Below are 19,773 nucleotides of genomic sequence, written 5' to 3'. Positions count from 1 at the left end.
TGTTTCAGTTTGTTTTTAATTAACACCTACCTTTGGTAGGAAAAATATGTTCCTTGATGTAGGAAAGTCTAGGTTTTAGAGATTAGAGGATGAGATCAAGAGTTAAATTCCCAAAGAAGCAGTGAATGTATGGAGAGGGCAAACAAAGCAAGGACCAACCTAGAGGCTTTATTGTTGAATTGATTCATGGTGTGTGTGTGTGTGTGTGTGTGTGTGTGTGTGTGTGTGTGTGTGTGCTTGCACGTGCACACGCATAGAAACACAGAAACAGCTTCAGAAAATAAGGGCTAGAAAGTAATGAAGAATGTACTTACCCCATATTGCCATAAAAATAGCAAAGAAGACTGTCCCACCATTATCAAACAAATATGTCACCTGAATAGAAAACAGAAATATCAGTTATGTAAACTGATAAAATAATCCAGTGAATACTATTTGTACTCGGGTACTATGTTTTTTTCCCACATAGGATCATATTATTTCATAGTATGGAAATATTATATATGAAATCCTTTCATGAGTCCTGCAACTATTTCAGGTGATTTTTCTCATGGGGAGGGGTGAAGAAACAACACTAGCCCTCTTTTCTCCTCTCTTGATTCCCTTTATAGCCCACCTTCATTTCCGATTATAAATGACTCTACCACCCTGTGGAAGTATTTGTGCATCATGGATTGTCAAACTGCAATGAAAGTTGTATGAAACTAGTTTTTCAGGTGAGGCATTCCTAGTTACAATTCCTGTTAGCAAAACTTCTAGAAGGAGGGAAGCTCAATAGCTTACCCTATTCTCGCATGTCTTTCAAAATGTAGGATGGGTCCAATAGTGGCTATAAGATGTAATCAATTCTATCTTAATTTGTTTTAAAAGTTTCATAAGTCACTGGACACTTATGAAACCAAGTGCTTTTTAATCAGATATTAACTGAAACTTCATAAAGAAGGATGCATAGTTTTTTAATGTTACTGAATAAAATTTTAAGGCTGGTAAGTATTGTTTGACTTTAATAAAGTATTAGTTCAATTTATCTTTGCTTGTTTGAATTGCATAATGCCCTCAGTATATGTTAGCGAGAGAAATTAAATTAATACACTGAAGGTAAAAAATGTTTGGCCAGCACAAAAATTCATAGAAACTACAGTGAAAATAGAGAACTGGTCCTCACAGGAGGGTGAGGACAATTATGGGCTAAAGAACAGTTATAAGGAAAGTTGTAATGGAATGGTGTCCTCCTTGCCCAATCTGAAGTCCAGAGGGTGCTCAATGGTAGCATTAAAACAACAGTAATATATATTTCAGTTGTTACATCTGGAACACACTGCAAAATATATGTAAAGCAAGTCATCATAAAATGCATTTTTCTATAATGTGGCATTATTGATAATATCATCATAGAAAGATGTGCTCCCTTTGAAGGCTGGTGGATAGGTGCGAAATATCCCATATGGCTTTGAAATTCTATGTTGGTTAAGGCTTAGTATTTCTAAAAAATAGCATAAAAATTTGGTTTTCAAAACATTCATCAGTGTACATATAGGAGAGAAAAGGATCATAAAGAAATTCTCCCACAAAGCTCATAAAATTATACCCAGCAGGGAATCAACAGTTTTTTTTTTCCCTCAAGATGTCCCACAGAGACACCTGAGGCTGCTGAACAGCTGAACAGCTGTCTGTTTTCCTTTGTAAACCAACATCATACAGGAAATAGCCTCTTAGAGTGTTAGAACAGAGACTTTACACATGGGGATTTAAAGGTCACCAGAAATAATGTCTCTACCCTGCTCTTTTAGAAAAGTGGTAAATAAAAAGCCACCCTTAAAAACAATTTGTTGCATGAAATTGTCATAGTTTGCGTAGTATTTTCCTTTAAAGTGTTTTTCTCTTTTTTTTCCTTGCTAAGTTTGCTTACAAATCTTTCAGGCATTTTAAGTCAATACATTTAAACATTAACATTTTAGAAACACCTTAATAAGATAAAGTTGGAATACATGTAATATTCTTGTAATATGGGATTACATACATCTAATGGGAGATAAACGTAGATGGAGCATTAGAGAAGAGTTCAAAACTTGCTGGAAGGAAGAGTACAACATTGTATAATCGTGTTAGATTTATCAAGCTATTACACATGGGATGTATTATGGAAAATCATAGAGACAACAAGAACAACTAGAGGTCTATGGTTATAGCTTGAGGTGTTAAGGGCTTTATTTAGGGTGCTAACATATAAGCTGCTGAATGAAAATGGGAAAAAGAGTGAAGGAAGAGACAAGCTTACTGTGAATGGCTCAAGGTTAGATCATGGGTGACTGACAGGAGAATTAAGTGAGAAGTGGCCCTCTGTCTAATAGGACAAGAACACTGAAGAAACTCCATTGAAATATTGAGAAAATATATTTATACTTTTAAGAAACTCCAGATGAAATATTGAGAAAATTCCATAAGCAGCATACCAGATTTTTCTAAAAGTAGAAAGAATCTTGTCCTACATATATAATTATACATATAATACATTAATTTTTTTATTAGAAAAACAGCTTATTTTTAAGTTTTTTTTTTTTTTTTTAGACGGAGTTTCGCTCTTGTTACCCAGGCTGGAGTGCAATGGTGCGATCTCGGCTCACCGCAACCTCCGCCTCCTGGGTTCAGGCAATTCTCCTTCCTCAGCCTCCTGAGTAGCTGGGATTACAGGCACGAGCCACCATGCCTAGCTAATTTTTTAATATTTTTAGTAGAGATGGGGTTTCACCATGTTGACCAGGATGGTTTCGATCTCTCGACCTCGTGATCCACCCACCTCGGCCTCCCAAAGTGCTGGGATTACAGGCTTGGGCCACCGTGCCCGGCCTATTTTTATGAATAGAGGAACTCATGGCAGGCATTTTGTTCAACATTGTTCATGTGACTAGGCATAATATATAAAGAAGGTAGCAAACAGAGCCTCAAAGCTTGATTTAACTACAAATTGTCCATTTTCTTTGACACCCGATTTCTCTTGAAGAGCTGAATCTTGCTACAAATCAAAAAATGTGGGTACTGTTTAAGGAGATCTATTTCTTATTAGGTTGGAAGCAGAAAGTCTACGATTTCTCCATGATAGCTGCTGGGTCTTGGTCTAAAATTGCCTGATATGTTCAGAAAAACATAAGGCTCTAAAAAATGCCACTTATATTCTACTAAAGTCCCTCCAGGATAGGAGAATAAGGTGCCACCTTGGTAGATTCAACCCTGCGTGCAAGGCTATTACTGGAGATTTGGAGGGCAGGGAGTCAGAATTGAGGCTGGAGGTCACTCCCTTTCACACCCTCATTCCTTAACTCTTGGCCATGGTAAAACCTGAATAACCATTTTATTTGCTGAATCTGGGCAGAAGCTGGATGAAAAAATGAAGTCTTGATTAGCCTATTCTCCACATATCTTTTTAAAATGCGGTCCTAGAAATCAGTCACTGGAAGAGCCTGTTATCATGGGGAGTTTTAGGCCTTATCCTTGACCAATAAATTCTAAATGTCAGGATGTGGGGCCCAGGAATCTGCTTTTTAACAAATTTTCTAGATGATCTGATGTACAGTCTTATGCAGACTCTTTGATGAAGCTTTTTTTGAAAGGAACAGCTTCTCTCCTACTTCTGTTGTAACCTCAAATCACTATACAGTCTGAGGTTCATACTGGGTATTCAGTAAATGTTTGTTAAACAAATTTTTTTAAATAAAATTATTATGAATAAGATTTAACTTCAAGGGGTTGAGTCATTTTTCAATTAGATGAAAACCAGTGTAGAACCTTCTATTTAATTATTTCACCTTAAATGAGAATTCCTAGCATCATAGGGTTTGAAAGTGTAGTGTCAGTGTATTTAAATGTGTGCAAATATCACTAAATTATTTAATTGCAAAAATTCCTAATTCCAATACTTTTAAGTACTAAGATAAAAATAGTCATGAAAGGAAACATTAATGTACTTAAATATTAATTTTTATCCTATGATAAGACCAGTTATTTTCCATACAAACACATCACTGAAACTATAAAGGGAATAATTACATGTACATACATGTCCTTTTCAATATAATATAGAAAATTTAATTTCCTCTTGTCATAAGCAGTGATGGATTCCATAAGAAACTGAATTGAATCACCTCTGTGCCTAGGTGATTTTGTTTCTAGATGATCCTATATCGGTTGGCTTGTTCCTTTGGCAAAAATCTGCTCCCTTATATCTGATTCTATCCATCAAAAAAGTACTACATTTTTAAATATGAAAATTTATATTAAAACAGAATGTTGAGTTCCAACCAAAAAGGAAGAGGAAATCTTATTTTTAAGGTATAAAACAAGTAGCTACATTTTGTCTTAGCCAGAGGAAAAACTAAAGGACATTTCATCCTAGTGGATTTTATTTCTTGTATTCTTCTATAAGGCAATAGTCTCCTTTGCAAGCTAACTTTTTCACCTTCCTTACATAAGCTATTAAGTGAATTCTTTGTGAGTCATCCCTGTCCTTAAATGTACCTTTCTCTGTTGAGAAAAGAAGAGATGTATTTACTGCATGATGACAAAAGCACCCTAGCTGTAGTGTTTCCTTGGATGGTTTCCTCACGTTATCACTCTGCCATATGTGATTATTTCTTGTCTTCAGTGTAAAAATAATGCCAATGTGTGTTATTAGATATGTCCAAGTGAAAGAAGAAGTAACATATGTCTGGATTTTTTGGCATTCCTAAGGCTGTTATATGTCTAAAACACATAGGCTAGGAGAAGGACATGTGCATATACATCTAATAACTCTTAAGATGCTTGGTTCTTGCAAAAAGTGATGAGAAAATGCTGCCTCCAAACAAGATAACCATGTTTCTAAGTCCCTATCATCTTTATGGAACATTTAAAAGAATTAAAACTAACATCTATTTTGAAATAAAATTATAAACAAAACAGACTTTTCAAATGCGCTTCATTCAAGATAAATAATTCAGAAACTAACTTTACTAAGTTATGTTCTTGCAGTAAGGACATTGAGTGGCTTTGCATTTTGCACCCAGCCTTGTCAAAATTAATTGTATTGAGACTTCCACTTTTGGAAAAAATGGAGTAAAAGACATTGATTTTATCCCTATTCTGGAAACACCCCAAAAATGCACAAAATGTATGAAACAACACATTGCAAGATGGTAAGTATCGGGCAACAATGGGCAATGATCCCTGAGAGACTGGAAACAAACAACGTATACATCATTACTGCTCAGATTACTACCTTAAAGAGTTCCCAGGGTGTAGAGAAGAACAACCTAGGCAGTACTCAGTGAGCATGTATGCAAGGAAACTATCTGTCAAGGAAAGCACCACTTAAGAGGACAGGAGTCAGGAATACTGCCTTTCCCTCCAGCCACTGGGAACCCTCATTTTTCACAGTGACTTGGGTACAGTACATAAAAAGAGGATTAGAATTGTTAAAATTTATAATAAAGATTGATCACACTGAGTCTCAGTGACTATATAGAAAACCGGAATTCTCATACATGATGGGTGGGTATGGAAATTGTATAAACATATCGAAAAAGTTTTGCTTAGCAGAGTTTTAAAAGGCTTACCACATACCTATCAGATGATCCAACCAGTCTACTCCTAGGTATTTACCCAAGAGAAATGATAGCATTTGTCCATATAAAAACTTGTACATGAATGTTAATAGCAAATTTCTTTAAAATCGGCAACAATTTGAAACAATCCAAAATTTTATTAATAGGTAAGAGAATAAACAAACAGGTTACAGATATTATGAAATAATATTCAGCAATAAAAAATTAATGATCTACTGATAAATGCTACAGCATGAATGAATTTCAAAATAAATAGGCTGTGTGAAAGAAGCCAGAAAAATATACATACATACATGATTCAATTTACACAAGAATCTAGAAAACACAAATTTAACTATAATGACACAAAGCAGTTGGCTGCTAGAGCACAGGGGAAGGTCAGGGAGGCAAGGATTTAAAAGGATGTGAGGAAACTTTTGGAGATGACATGTTCATTATTTTGATTATGCTAATGGTTTCACAGGTGCACATGTGTAACAATATGTATCAGTTCATACACTTCAAATAGGTACATTTCATTACATGTTAATTATACTTCATGACATATTTTTTACGAACTGTTTTATAAACAACAATAAAAATGTAGAATTGAGTGTTTCTTAAACTTGGATGGACATTGAAATTACCCAGAAAATTTTGAAATATACCAATATCTATGTTCCAATACTAAAGATTCTGATTTAGTTGTCCTAGGTTTGGCCTGAACTTCAGGGGTTTAAAAAACCCTTCAGGTAATTCTAATAGGCAGCAATTTGGGCATTTTTGGTATGTTATTTCATTTTCTCTTTACCAGTAGAAGTATTTTAACTTCATAAGTTTTCATGTAACATACAAACTTAGTAAGTAGCAATAGAAGTAACCGTTTGTTTCCTGAAAAGAATCTACATACAATTACAAGTGCAAGTTTATGTTTATCTATGGTGGCAAAAATCAGTTATGAAAACAAAGGATGACCAAAATGTTCAAATAAAAGTATACTTGCTTTGTAATTTCAATAGACTGACATTTTGTTCAGTAGTCAATGGCACTTACGATCATTGACACTCTTGAGAACACTTAACTTTGGTAAAAAGCTATTGGCTGAAGGACTTCTTACTGCCTGGTTCTTAGTACAGCTCAGGAAGGAGAATGCAAGGGTCCACACTCACCTTGGCATAAATACAGCTGTCGTTGAGTCTCTGCAGGGAGCAGTTCTTGTCACAGAGAGGGCACATAAAGACTTCAGTGGCTTTACAAATTTCTTGGCTTGAGAAAAGAAGAAAAGAAAAACATAGCATGAAACTATGACTAGGAATTCACTTAGTCCCTACAGCAAATCCTGTTGGAAGCGGCAAGGCAGAGAGGAAAAGAAGAAATGACAAGAGTGGGGAGTAGTGGGCAAGTAAGGAAGAACTTTTAGACTGTGGCGTGACTCCAACACTTGAGAATATTTGTGATGCAAAAGTTTTGGTTTGCTTCTTTCATTTTAGAAAATGCTGTCAAGATATTATAATGATAACAGGCCACATTTTATATTTGTGTGATACTGGTGAAACTTTGTCTACAATGACACTTTTATACATGATTTTATGGCCTCAGGATAATTTTGTGAGGTGTACCGATGAAGTTTTAGCCAAACTCACAGGCTTGGAAGTGGCTGAGCTGGAATCAAACCTATTTGGATTTCTCAAGTCTAGTGACCACACAATTTATAACACCCACTGCAATACATATTGTTGGTGCAGAATGTTCACTGCAGATTAAAATAATTGTTTTTTATGTTTGTTTGTTTTGGAGGGCCTTTTGCAGTGCCTTGACATACACTGTCACAATGACATGCTGTAGTTTATATTTATGTAAATATGTTCTTTATTAGAATGTAACTCTATGACACGTCTCTTCAGTTTTACATCCACTGCCTTTAGAAAACCTCTCAGCATACATTCTAGATGACTTTGTGACAGCACTAACACATCAATAACAATTTCCGAAAAGCCTCATAGACTCACAGGTCTCAGCAACTTATTTTAAGAATGTTTTGAGCCCTTTCCTCTCATAAATGGCCCTTTCTCATTTAGTATCCCCTAAGTTAACTGTCTTTAACTAAATCAACTCTGGAAATGTTGAAAGGAATTTAAAGGCTTTAGAAAATGTGTCTGGAAATTCAACTCTTAACAAAAATTTAACTGGCAATGTTTAGAACAAGATTTGTTGTTTTTACATGTCTGTCTTTGAACCAAAAAAAAAAAAAAGAACCACAAATAATGCATGTGCGTTTCAATGTGTATTTCAAGTGTAAGATGTATATAATCTCAAGCCAAAGAGGGGATCAAGATGATGTCCCATAGTAACATAATGCTTTACAGTGGGGAAAGATAAATCCATGTCTGTGAAATTGTTTAGTCTTTACTCCAATCTCAGGTAATGGTAATTATCTCCAGTAAAAAGAGAGTAACAATCTTAAATTTAAGGAACTTGCTCAAGATTACAGAGCTAGCAAGAGACACTTCAGGAATCCCCAGCTTAGGTTTTTCTGATTGTACATCCAGTTCTTCAACAATTATATCTAAAAGAGAGATAAAGTTTGTTTCATATTTTATATGGAACATCAATTATATCTAAAAGAGAGCTAAGTTTTTTTCATAAGGGAACTTTTCTATCAAATAATAATTTATTACTGATCATGATGATGGAATGGGTCTATACTTCTACTTTCATACTTATCTTACTAGTAAACAGGATGTCTATATAAAGTGGGAGAAAGCAGATAAAATATACATTTTAAAAAGCAACAAGAAAGAGAAGATTATATCTTCTCTTATATCAATACTATTAATTTGTAGGAATAAGAACTATTAACATATTTCTTAAAAAATTAATTGAAATGAGCTTTTTAAAAAATTTATTGTTTCACAAATGATACAATTCGTCCTGCACTAGAATCTTACACTAAAAGGGTACTGAAGTTGGCTTATGTGACATAATCTTTCTCAATTTCCAAATGTGATCAATCGAAAGCCCAGATTATTCAAGCACCAAGTCTAGAATTCCCATCATTAGACTGGGTCCTAATTTTACTGCCGGAATCATTATATTAATTTTCTGAAGGTTACACAAAGCTCAACTCAATACATGATTCACAAAAAACATCAAACAATTTTTGACAATTTTTAGTCTAAAATAAGGCATTTAAGAGTATCACAAGTTTCTTTGACTTTACTTAACCACTAGAGGGAGGGAGAGTGCCCAACATGAGAGTTTCTTCATTTCTTTTGCAGTGTTATCTAAACAATCACTCAAATTGTAGCTTTCTTTTGTTTTGTATTTATTTATTGCTAAATATACAAATCAAGTGTGATTTCAAAGAAACAATCATTACTACCAATTAAGGATAAAAGTAGCTAGAAAGTTTTCGATATGGGGGTGGATGTCTGGACCCACTCATTTGAGGGTCCTGATGCTTCCTTATAATCCAGCGAAAATGACAAAGAATGGAAGATAACATACGTGCTTTGTAGTACACATTTTTTGGGGAAAGTGTGAAACTAGGTGTAAGGAAAAGCAGTAGGGCATTATCGATAAATCATTGCTTTTAAAATCAGAAATAATCATTAGAGAAATGCAAATCAACACTACAATAAAAGATCACCTTACACCTGTTAGGACTGCTACTATACCTAAAAAAGAAAAGTGAGTATTGGTGAGAATGTGGGGAAATTGCAATCCTGTATACTGCTGGTAGAAATCTAAAATGGTCCACTGTTATGAAAAACAGTAGGGAGGTTTCTCAAAAATCAAAAATAGAATTACCACATGATTCAGCAATCCCACTTCTGAATACATAACCAAAAGAAATGAAATCATGATCTGGAAGAGCTGTCTGCACTCCCACATTTATTTCAGAACTATTAAAGATATCCAAGATACGGAAACAACCCAAATGTTTACTGATTGATGAATGAAGAAAGAAAATGTGGTATATATGTACAATGGAATGTTATTTGGTCTCAGAAAAGAAGGAAATCCTGCCATATGTGATAACATGGATAAACCTGGAAGAAATTACGCTGACTGGATTAATCCAGTCACAGAAGAACTCATACTGAATGATTCAACTTATATGAGGTATATAAAATAGTCAACCTCATAAAAACCAGAGTAAAATGGTGGTTGCCATTGGTTAGGAGGAGGAAGGAATGGAGGGTGAAATGGATCAAAAATTTTAGTTATATAAGAATAATAAATTCCAGAGAACTGCTGTACGACATTGTGCTTGTGGTCAATAATACTGTCTTGTGCACTTAAAAATTTATTAAGGAAGTAGATCTCACACTGTGTTCTCATCACTAATAAATATTTATTAATAATACATTGATAATTAAATCTAAATTAATAAAACAATGATTGACTTAGTTCTCTAATTAATTATATATTATAAAATTGTTAATATTATTGATAATTAAAAAAACAGAAATAGGTTTGAAACTTAGCTGAACACTTACTAGATATAGTCTCCTGAACAAATCACTTTTTTTTCAAAGGATCAATTTCTTCATCTTTAAATGGTGATATCTAACTGGGATATTAGATTTACCATTTTTACAATATACTTTACACATTCAGGTACTTCATAAATGGAAGAAACTCTTATTACTAAGGATAGTGTCAAGAAAGGGCTTGGAAATCCTCCAAGAAGCAATGACTTTTAAAAATCTGGTCAATATTGAGAACCACATTAATTTATTGGTGAGTTCTGATGCTGAAGAGGCAAGAATAGGCCAGGGAGTTGTGGTTTCAGCTGTTTCCTGGCTCCTGAAACCCAGGGAAAAACAGGCCACATGTGCCTGTCTGTTCATTTTCAAATTCCTGTATCTTTTCCCAGGCACAGACATGACCATATTTCACTATGTAAGACCAGTGTATACATGTAAATTTATACATACATGTATATACAGTCACCTAAAACTTGATTGCTAGTTACTTCTATGATGAACTGCAGGGCAATTAAGAAACATGACCTTAAGTTAACGTAGCTGGTAGAAACATAACTGATAGAGCCACATCTGCAGCTTTGGAACATTTCTCTGCCCGGCAACAAGCAAAAAAGAGCTTAATAAAATTGTACTAACATAAGTCAATACAAAATAAGAGCTTGCTTTCCTTCCCTCACCCACCATGATAACACCTACAACTCAACCATGTCTGACACCTTGAATGGAAAATTTCAGTCCCCAAATTTTGAGTCAAGATATTCAGGGCTGCTTATCTTGGTTTAGAATAGAAAGTCTGACAGGATCTTAATTATAGTGTGACGGAAGTGGGAGTAATATAATACCATAGAGCACTGAAGAAAAGAGTTCGGTAATGCCTTTTAAAACATTCCTTGTACTAAAGGTTAAAGAATAATGATCTCATACAAAAAAAAGCCTAATTTACTCCACTGGTATATAAATCAATAGAAACAGTGAATCTACTCCCTTCATTCCTCTTTGTTCATTTTCAGCTTTGTGGTGGTGGAGGGGGGAAGTCTACATCATATGCTGAAATGTTGTTGATATGTTCTCCACAGAACCAGCTTGAACAGTAGCTGTTGAAGAATCATTTTACATATTTTAAAATTTATTTTAAAAGGGTGTTTACTTTTTCCAATTAATTGTAACTCTAAACCACAACCTTTCTTCTGAGCTCCAGATGTTACTGATAGAACAGAGTACAGGGAAATGCCCAAAAGAACAATGGATGTTTCCGGTGGGCAGAATTTTGTTCAGGAAGATGCTGCCTTGCAAGATGGTAGTGAGTTTGCAAAACTCTGAAATAAACCCATGACTAGATCAAATGAGTTTGAGCAGTAGGTGTTTCTTTGTTTTTATGATATTTATCATTTAACATTCATGAAGAATAAGGGGAGCTTGAGATATCAAATCAAGCAACTTGGTTATTGAATAGGATTTAATTCTAGGACAATAAAGCTGTTTTGTTTTAAAGCAAAATTGCTATAGACATACATACATATACATATTTGTTAACAAAAATTCAGTGAAATTAGTTTCTATGATCTCATGAAGAATATAACTTTAGCATTAACTGTCATGTTTAGCATCAAGTAGCAAGGCCATGGTTAAAAGATGGACCAAAAGAGAAGAAAGTGCTCAGTTTTGAAAGAAAGAGGAGAGATATTTTTCACATTTTGAATTTGATCATACAAAATTAAAGTTGATGATATGCTTGTGATCTATTAAATAGAACTTGATGTTAAGATTATTTAATGCTAGGGTGACTCTTGCCCTTGCTAAATGATAATGTATTATTCCTATTTCCAAATCTTAAGTCACTTCAACTTTAACAGAGGCATCACCATTTTGATATGTTTACCTTTGTTAAATCCAATTTCACTGGCATCTTTATATCTTAAGTGGATGCTAAATACAATTTATAAATCTTTATTTCTCCAGAGAGTAATAATAAAGTAGAAAATATGTTCTGTCATGAACTCAGGAGAGCAGAGGAGGCTGCTGAGAGCAAGATTTATGTGGTATAATTGTTTTGTTTAGACATCTTAAAGTATATTAGGTTCCCACATGTGCAAAAAGGGCTGTGCATCTCTAAGGGTGGTAGTGAAGGTTACAGCAGATGAAACAATGTATTTGGAAGGCCTTGGTAAATTAAAAATTGAAATTGTTATAGCTATTATAATGATTTGGATGAATATATTGAGAGGGCATTCTAGATTAACAAATCTATGCAAATGTAAATTGCACAAAACTATGACACTTTTGAATTATTATGTGGTATATACTAGAAAGAGAAATTCGACATAAACATCTTGGAACTTACCCAAGAGAGTCTGCACAAAAAATTATTAAAATAACCTTTTATAATAGTGTTCCCTTCCTACAAAAAACAAAAACAAAAACAAAAACAGAAACAAAAATAAAAAACAGAAACAGCAAATAAATTAAATTACAGTATCATCAACCATTTGTTTTTTTATAGTCAGCATTATCATTAAAATTTGGCGACTCAGAAGACAGGCCAAATATTTTTAATAGATCTCTTAATAGCTTACCTCACTTGACTTTTGTTCATTGTAAATAATCCATAGAAGAAAACACACAAGCCAACAATTGCTGCAGGAATCAGCATTCCGGTATACCATCCCAGCCAAGCAAAGTATAGTCCAATCTTCTCACCAAAGTATAGCCTGCATGAGAAAGCAAATCCTTAGACTGAGTTAAGGCAACAAGCAATATTACAAACATGAATGCCACACCTAGTCAGAATTTCAGATGGAAACTTGAGGCTACACTTAGAGTATCTCCTAAGTGTTCCTCCTCACCTCCACCTAGAGTATCTAATACTCCTGCTTGTTAATGAATCCAAGAACGGTAACTGTGTTTATTTTTAAACATTTTCATTATAGGGGCAATTCTGTCACATGTATTTATGTGTATGTCATACTTCTTAATATGGCTCAGAAGCCTTAATATAACCCAATTCTTGCTTTTTTCCACCTTCCTACTGGCAACCCTTCTCATTCTTCACATCACAGAGCTGCTCTAAACAATATAGCGTTCATGCAAATTAGAAAAAACTCTTCCCTCTGGGTGGGTGCTGAGAGCAGTTTAGATTTTCATCTCCATCTGCACCTTAACCACACATCCTTATGCTAGACACAATGTGCACCATTATGTCACACCTTCCTCAACAAAGTTCAACTCTGCAGTTTCCAAAGCACACAATATTAACCCTGGTTAATGCTGTCCCTAAACTTACAAAAATGTATGACAATTACCGGCCATGCTTCCATTCATTTTCCTTCCTATACGATCGTAAGCCGCTAAAGGTTGACCTGTGTGTTGCTTCACTAATACCTGTCACAGGAAGTACTGAAGGACGCTAAGAGAGTTAATGAATTTTACTCCCCTCTAGCTGATGAATATTATTTAAATTGAAATGGCAGAGGAATAAGGCATCTCTAATAACTACTCCATAGCTCTTTCTTCACTTAACCTACTGGTGATATTAAAGGCCTGGTAAAAAATGACAATTTCCTCACTTCTTTACTACCATTTGGTCTCCATCTTCTAAAGATTGTTAATTAACACAGACAGTTTTGTTCCTTCAATAAAGATTGGCACTTTAAAGTTCATTTGGAAATACTGCATTGAGCAGTGATTCTTGCTAAGAAAATTCTCTTGTCATATTTCCTTAACAAGGCTTCTCTTTCTGTAAACTAATCTCTTTCCGCTTCATTCTCTGTATTGTGCCGATTAAATCTTTTGCACATTCTACTGGGTGTAGACCTGGAATAATCCTACATTAAGCATCATTTCTCCATCTTTTTTCATTTTATTTATCTCTCCTAGGAAACACAGATCAATAGAACATTCATTTCTTATATAATAATAATATTCTACTTTGAAATGGAAACTTATTACATTAACAGGTATTAAAAAACCATTTTGTTCTCTTGAACAAATGTTCCTCTGTGGGGTGGAGCAAAGTTTTTAGCACATGTTACTAACACAATAGAGTACCTTTATAATTATGATGACAGAAGGCTGCAGAGACAATTGAGCTTATATAGACAGTATTATCTATATCATACTGATATCAATAACGGTATTTTAAATTACACATTGTTGAAGGTGAAGAGAAACAACAATATTATTTGGTGAAGTATAGTCACCTAAGTAAAAATAGTTTTCAGATCTGTGTCAGGAGAAGAAGGAGCTGGTGACAAGTAAAAGAGGCTAAAGAAAAATGTCCTTGCCTTGGACCACTGGTACTCACAACCTTCTATGATTCCTGTGTTCCAAAGAGAGCAAGGAGGAAGAGAGAGGAAGAGGGGGCTGCTGTTGCTGTAACTCCTCATCACACTTCAACCATAGCTACTCTCTTTTTATCTGTTTTTTTTTTTTTTTATATATTTGTGCCCTGTGTCATATTTCTCTAATGATAGAATTCTGCTGCTGAAATAATTTCTATCGTAAAACAAAACAATGTGGAAATCTATGCTTTTAGAATTGTTTCCTTTGGTAATACTGTTTTTAAATACAAATGCCTCCAATGCCAATTGTGAAATATTTTTTAAAATTGCCATACAATAATTTTGCTAAGCAAGTTTTGTAGCTGATGATTTTGAATATGTGCTCTTTTTAGCTTCAAATATTTTTCATAGAAAAACAGACTGAAACTAAAGTAGGCCTTAGCTACAAATGTTTAAATTTATTTTTAAAATAGGAAAAACCATAGACACATGTCCAGAAATGGTTATTTATATTAAAAAAAAAAAAAGAAATTGCCTGTATCTGACTTTTCATCTACTACTAAAAAACAACTTTATTCAGCATGAGACAATACAGGTTGTGCCTATGGTTCTCCATCATCCATAACCAAAGAATATAAAGAAATCCAACTCTAAAAACCCTCTTTCTCTCACTACAGATAGGAAGCAACACAATAAGAGAAACATGTCCTCAAAAATGGGTGGTTTTAAGAACAACTTACTCAAAATAAGTAGTCACAAATCTGAAGACAATCTGCTTGATGTAGAAAAGTGGGCCTTGTAGAAGATTCTACACATAAATAGTTTAATATCCATATTTGCCTCATCACCATCTCAATTTTGGTAACACAAGTATTTATTTTTTGTCAACAGAAAATTGTATATATTTATTGCATGCATGATGTTTTGAAATATGTATATATTTTGGAATGACTAAATGAAGCTAATAAACATATGTATTACCTCACATATTTATCCTTATTTTATAGTAAGAACATTTAAAATATACTCAGTAATTTTCAATAATACAATACATTATTATTAACTATAGTCACCATGTTGTACAATGGGTCTGTTGAATGCATTTCTCCTAATCAAATTTCATATCCTTTGACCAACACCTCCCCAGTCTCTGCCTCCTCCCTACCCCCAGCCTTTGGTAGGTACTTATCTACTCTCTGCTTCTAGGAGTTCAACTTTTTTAGATTCTACCCATACATGAGATTATGAAGTATTTGTTTTTCTCCGCCTCATAGATAAAGAAAATATGGTATATATACACAATGAAATACTACTTAACCTTAAAAAAGAATACGATCCTGTCATTTGCAATAATATGGATAAGACTGGAGGACATTATCTTAAGTGAAATAAGCTAAGTAAGTGTAATTATTTACACTAAAATGCATGCTTGTAAATCCTAACTTCATTTTCATTCCTAATAGATATGCTTTGTGAACCTACACATTTCACTCCGTTATTCTCTCTCTAAAATAATTCTTCCATCTGTATAAAATAAAATCTGAGAATTTTTTGTAATCACCTGACTAAGAAATAAAACATCTTGGTTCTGAATATACCCAAGTACTTAATGTTTGAAACTAAAAGGGTTTGGTGGTGGATGTTTACCCTCTGTATTTCCAGATCCACACTCTACTTTTTTCCTTTCATTATAGGTACTAGGCAGCTACCTCCATGGACTCTATAAGCTTCGTTCCTTCTTATTTTCTTCTGGCTTCCTGATGGACTTGTTGACCAACTGAATGTGCCAGCAGGAGATCAGAGGGCAAGATAAAAGAGATGGGGTATTTATTAACCTGGCTTCCTCCCTATTGGGCCATGTTTCGCCATGGCTGCTTTCTTTCTAAGGTCATAGCTTGTTTCAGATGACCCATCATTTTTATAGTTTTAGATTTCGACAGGTTCTGCCAAATGCTTTCTCCCCCTGCCCCTTCAAGATCTAGGTTTGATAGCAACTTCCAGCTGTGCTAGTTTCTGGGAGCTTCCTCATCCATCACTGCCTCCCTTGACCCTGGCTTATGCTTCTGTATATAGTTTTTTTATTAAATCTCTACAAGTACCCCTCTCAGTGTCCATCTGTTTTATGTTGGGGCACTGATGGATTCAGCTATGATTTATTCTTGATATTTATACTTTATAAACAGCTTAAAATATTAACATATATAATATAAATGGTCCTTTTCTTTCATTCTATAAATATTTCTAGTTAACCACAGACTTGATTAAGTCCTTGTTAATACAGATTTCATGATTTCCAAAAATAAAGAACAAATTCTCTTCCATCAAAATAAATAATATAAATCATGAATACAATAATATTTCAAGACTAGTTCAAGTTGAAGGCAGTTACTTACTAGAATATGCATCCTGGAATAGAGTAGATCTTTGATGAACAATAAATATATACAAACATGTGCTAGTCATTTTCCTCTTTGCTCTTAGATCCATTTTTTTTTGGGGAGGGGGTTAGAAATTTTAGTCAGGTTTTACTCTAAATTACTTCTGGTTAAGTTGAGCCAGAAGGTACTAAACCACTCAAAGGTAGAAGAAAGAGATAAGCCAGGACCTTTTTCCCTCTCTATGACCCCTCCATGGCTCCACCCTCCTCCTTACTTTCGTCTCTCTGATGGCAGCCCTAGTAATGGTATACAGGTATTGGGTTACGGTAATACATTTTTATTCCAATTTCTCTCCAGCCTTAAGGAGTGTTAGTAATTTTTTGCTGTTGCTAATCCCCTGGACACCTTGCAAAGCCTGTTTGATTTCTCAGTGCTCCCATCCCCTGGATAGGTAATTACCTGCACTGAGTTTCTTTTACTGAAAAATCTTATAGTGTTTGCTTTTTTGAAGCTTGCATCCTCACTGATAAGTACAATAAATAATTCCAAGTCTAACAATGACAACAAACAGCATATTTTGCTTTTCATGATTGTTCCATTTGTAGTACCTGATTAAATCCAGAGGCTGATGTTTATACCACATTCCCCAGCGTGCCCAGCGCTCATATAATAGATGCCTGTTATTCTGAGGTCCATGGGTTTTAATGGGCTGGCTACTCTTGTAGGCTCCCTGCAGCAGATAAAGTAAGATACATTGGGGTCTATTCTTTTGTGAAATTTGAACTGAATAAGAACTCTATTTTCCCTTGCAGAATAATTTAACAACTTACTGAAAACTTCAGAAATGGTAAACTTAAGCCCATCACTGGAATGATGTGATACATACCTTTACATATCTTTCATTAAAAATAGTCTAATAATTACTTTAAAATCTTTTGTTAAATTACTTAAAAAATACAATGGGACCCATTTAGCTTAAAGTAAACTAGACTCAAGGTTTTACTGTCTAGAATGTAAGATCTTTTAATAAACACATTATCTTAATCATCAGAGAAAAATTTTGATAATCTTTAGTTCAGAAAATTCAGAAAAATATATTTTGCTTTAAGAAGTGATGCAGTCCCAGGAAGAGAGTAAGTGCTCATTCAAAAAAATGTAAGAGGCCTCAGCCACTAGTGCTAGTCAGATTTTATTTCTCTCTCCTCTCTCTCTCTCTCTCTCTCTCTCTCTCTCTCTCTCTTCTTTATCATACTTTAAGCTCTGGGATACATGTGCAGAACATGCAGGCTTGGGACATAGGTACACATGAGTCATGGTGGTTTGCTGCACCCATCAACCGTCATCTACATTAAGTATTTCTCCTAATGCTATCCCTCCCCTGGCCCTCAAACCCTTGACAGGCCCTAGTGTGTGGTGTTTCCCTCCCTGTGTCCATGTGTTCTCATTGTTCAACTCCTATTTATGAGTGAAAACCTGCGGTGTTTGGCTTTCTGTTCCTGTGCTAGTTTGCTGAGAATTATGGTTTCCAGCTTCATCCATGTCCCTGCAAAGACATGAACTCATCCTTTTTTATGGCCGCATAGTATTCCATGGTGTATATGTGCCACATTTTATTGATCTATTCAATCATTGATGGGCATCTGGGTTTGTTCCAAGTATTTGCTATTGTGAGTGGTGCTGCTGTAAACATATGTATGCATGTGTCTTTACAGTAGAATGATGTATAATCCTTTGGATATATACCCAGTAATGGGATTGCTGGGTCAAGTGGTATTTCTGGTTCCAGATCCTTGAGGAATTGCCACACAGTCTTCCACAATGGTGTTCATCTTTCTCCACATCCTTTCCAGCATCTGTTGTTTCCTGGCTTTTAAATGATTGCCATTCTAACTGGCATGAGATGGTATCTCACTGTGGTTTTAATTTGAATTTCTCTAACAACCAGTGATGATAAGCTTTTTTTCATATGATTGTTGGCTGCATAAATGTCTTCTTGTGGGCAGTGTCTGTTCATATCCTTCATCTACTTTGATGGGGTTGTTTGCTTTTTTCTTGTAAATTTGTTTAAGTTCCTTATAGATGCTGGGTATTAGCCCTTTGTCAGATAGGTAGTTTGCAAAAATTTTCTCCTATTCTGTAGGTTGCCTGTTCAGTCTGATATAATTATAAATTCTTGGACAAATCATATGTGAGTGTGTGTGTATTTCTTTTTCCCTTTATTTTTCCTTTTCATACTAAACTCCACAAGACACTTCTTCTCCTTCCCTCTAGCCATTGTCCTTTTTGTAAGTAAACACAAACTTCAACTACAGCTAAAAATATGAGACTGGCACTTGCCTCCTTCACTAAGGAAAAAACGGAAGCATAAAATTTTGAACTATCCTTAATCAAGTTACAGTCAATGCCAATGACTCCATTTTCCTCCTAATAAGCCTTATTTTTCTTACCTCAAACAGTAGCATTTAAAATCAACAGAAAATTAATGAGCTCACTTTATTGACCTTCTAATTTACTTTCTTGTATTTCAACATTGTTTTCTATTCTTTTCATGTATTTATTCCATATATTAATATTTCAACCAAATTACAAATACAAGTGGGCAGATGATAATTACTTATAACTTATTTATAGTAAGTCCCAAATTTTACATTAAAAAACTGTCAAATGAACTTTCCCACACAGAGAAAAAGTTAAACCTTCCTTTGCTACAGAGGTTTTGCTTGGGCCTTAAGTTTGCCATTCTGAACACTTTACCGTTTATTATGTGCTATTTGATATGGTGTTTAATTTCTCTAAGCTTTGTTTCTTCATCTGCAAAATGAAAATATTAAGATTTACTCCTCCAGGTTATTTTCAGAATAATGGGAAAATACATGCACAAGGCCTGGCACATGAAATATGCAAACAGATTTCCTGTTATTATGTCTATTCTTACTATAAGTAGTTATACCATAATGAACATAAACATTGGAGATTGGCTTCCTGTGCTCAGAACTGTGCCTTTGATATTTAACCTTTCTGTACCTCAATTACCTATATACAAAACAGA

At 34.5% G+C, this 19,773-nt stretch overlaps 1 protein-coding gene across 3 annotated transcripts in view; it reads right to left on the bottom strand.

Moving 5' to 3' along the window:
- The window catches only part of ANO3 (anoctamin 3), a 434,237-nt gene that overhangs the window by 81,067 nt on the left and 333,397 nt on the right, over positions 1–19,773 (bottom strand). For all 3 annotated transcript variants that reach the window (XM_039471298.2, XM_074401252.1, XM_003919928.4), the window contains 4 exons: positions 17,333–17,454; positions 12,643–12,777; positions 6,746–6,842; positions 315–375 (listed from right to left, as the gene is read on the bottom strand). In XM_039471298.2, coding sequence (XP_039327232.1) covers positions 315–375; positions 6,746–6,842; positions 12,643–12,777; positions 17,333–17,454 — 415 coding nt within the window. The remainder of the gene's footprint in view (positions 1–314; positions 376–6,745; positions 6,843–12,642; positions 12,778–17,332; positions 17,455–19,773) is intronic.

This window comes from Saimiri boliviensis, chromosome 6 (assembly GCF_048565385.1).
Source record: "Saimiri boliviensis isolate mSaiBol1 chromosome 6, mSaiBol1.pri, whole genome shotgun sequence".
Classification (NCBI taxonomy): domain Eukaryota; kingdom Metazoa; phylum Chordata; class Mammalia; order Primates; family Cebidae; genus Saimiri; species Saimiri boliviensis.
The sequence above is the reverse complement of the archived record's forward strand: the minus strand, read 5'-3'. Positions and strand labels throughout refer to the sequence as shown.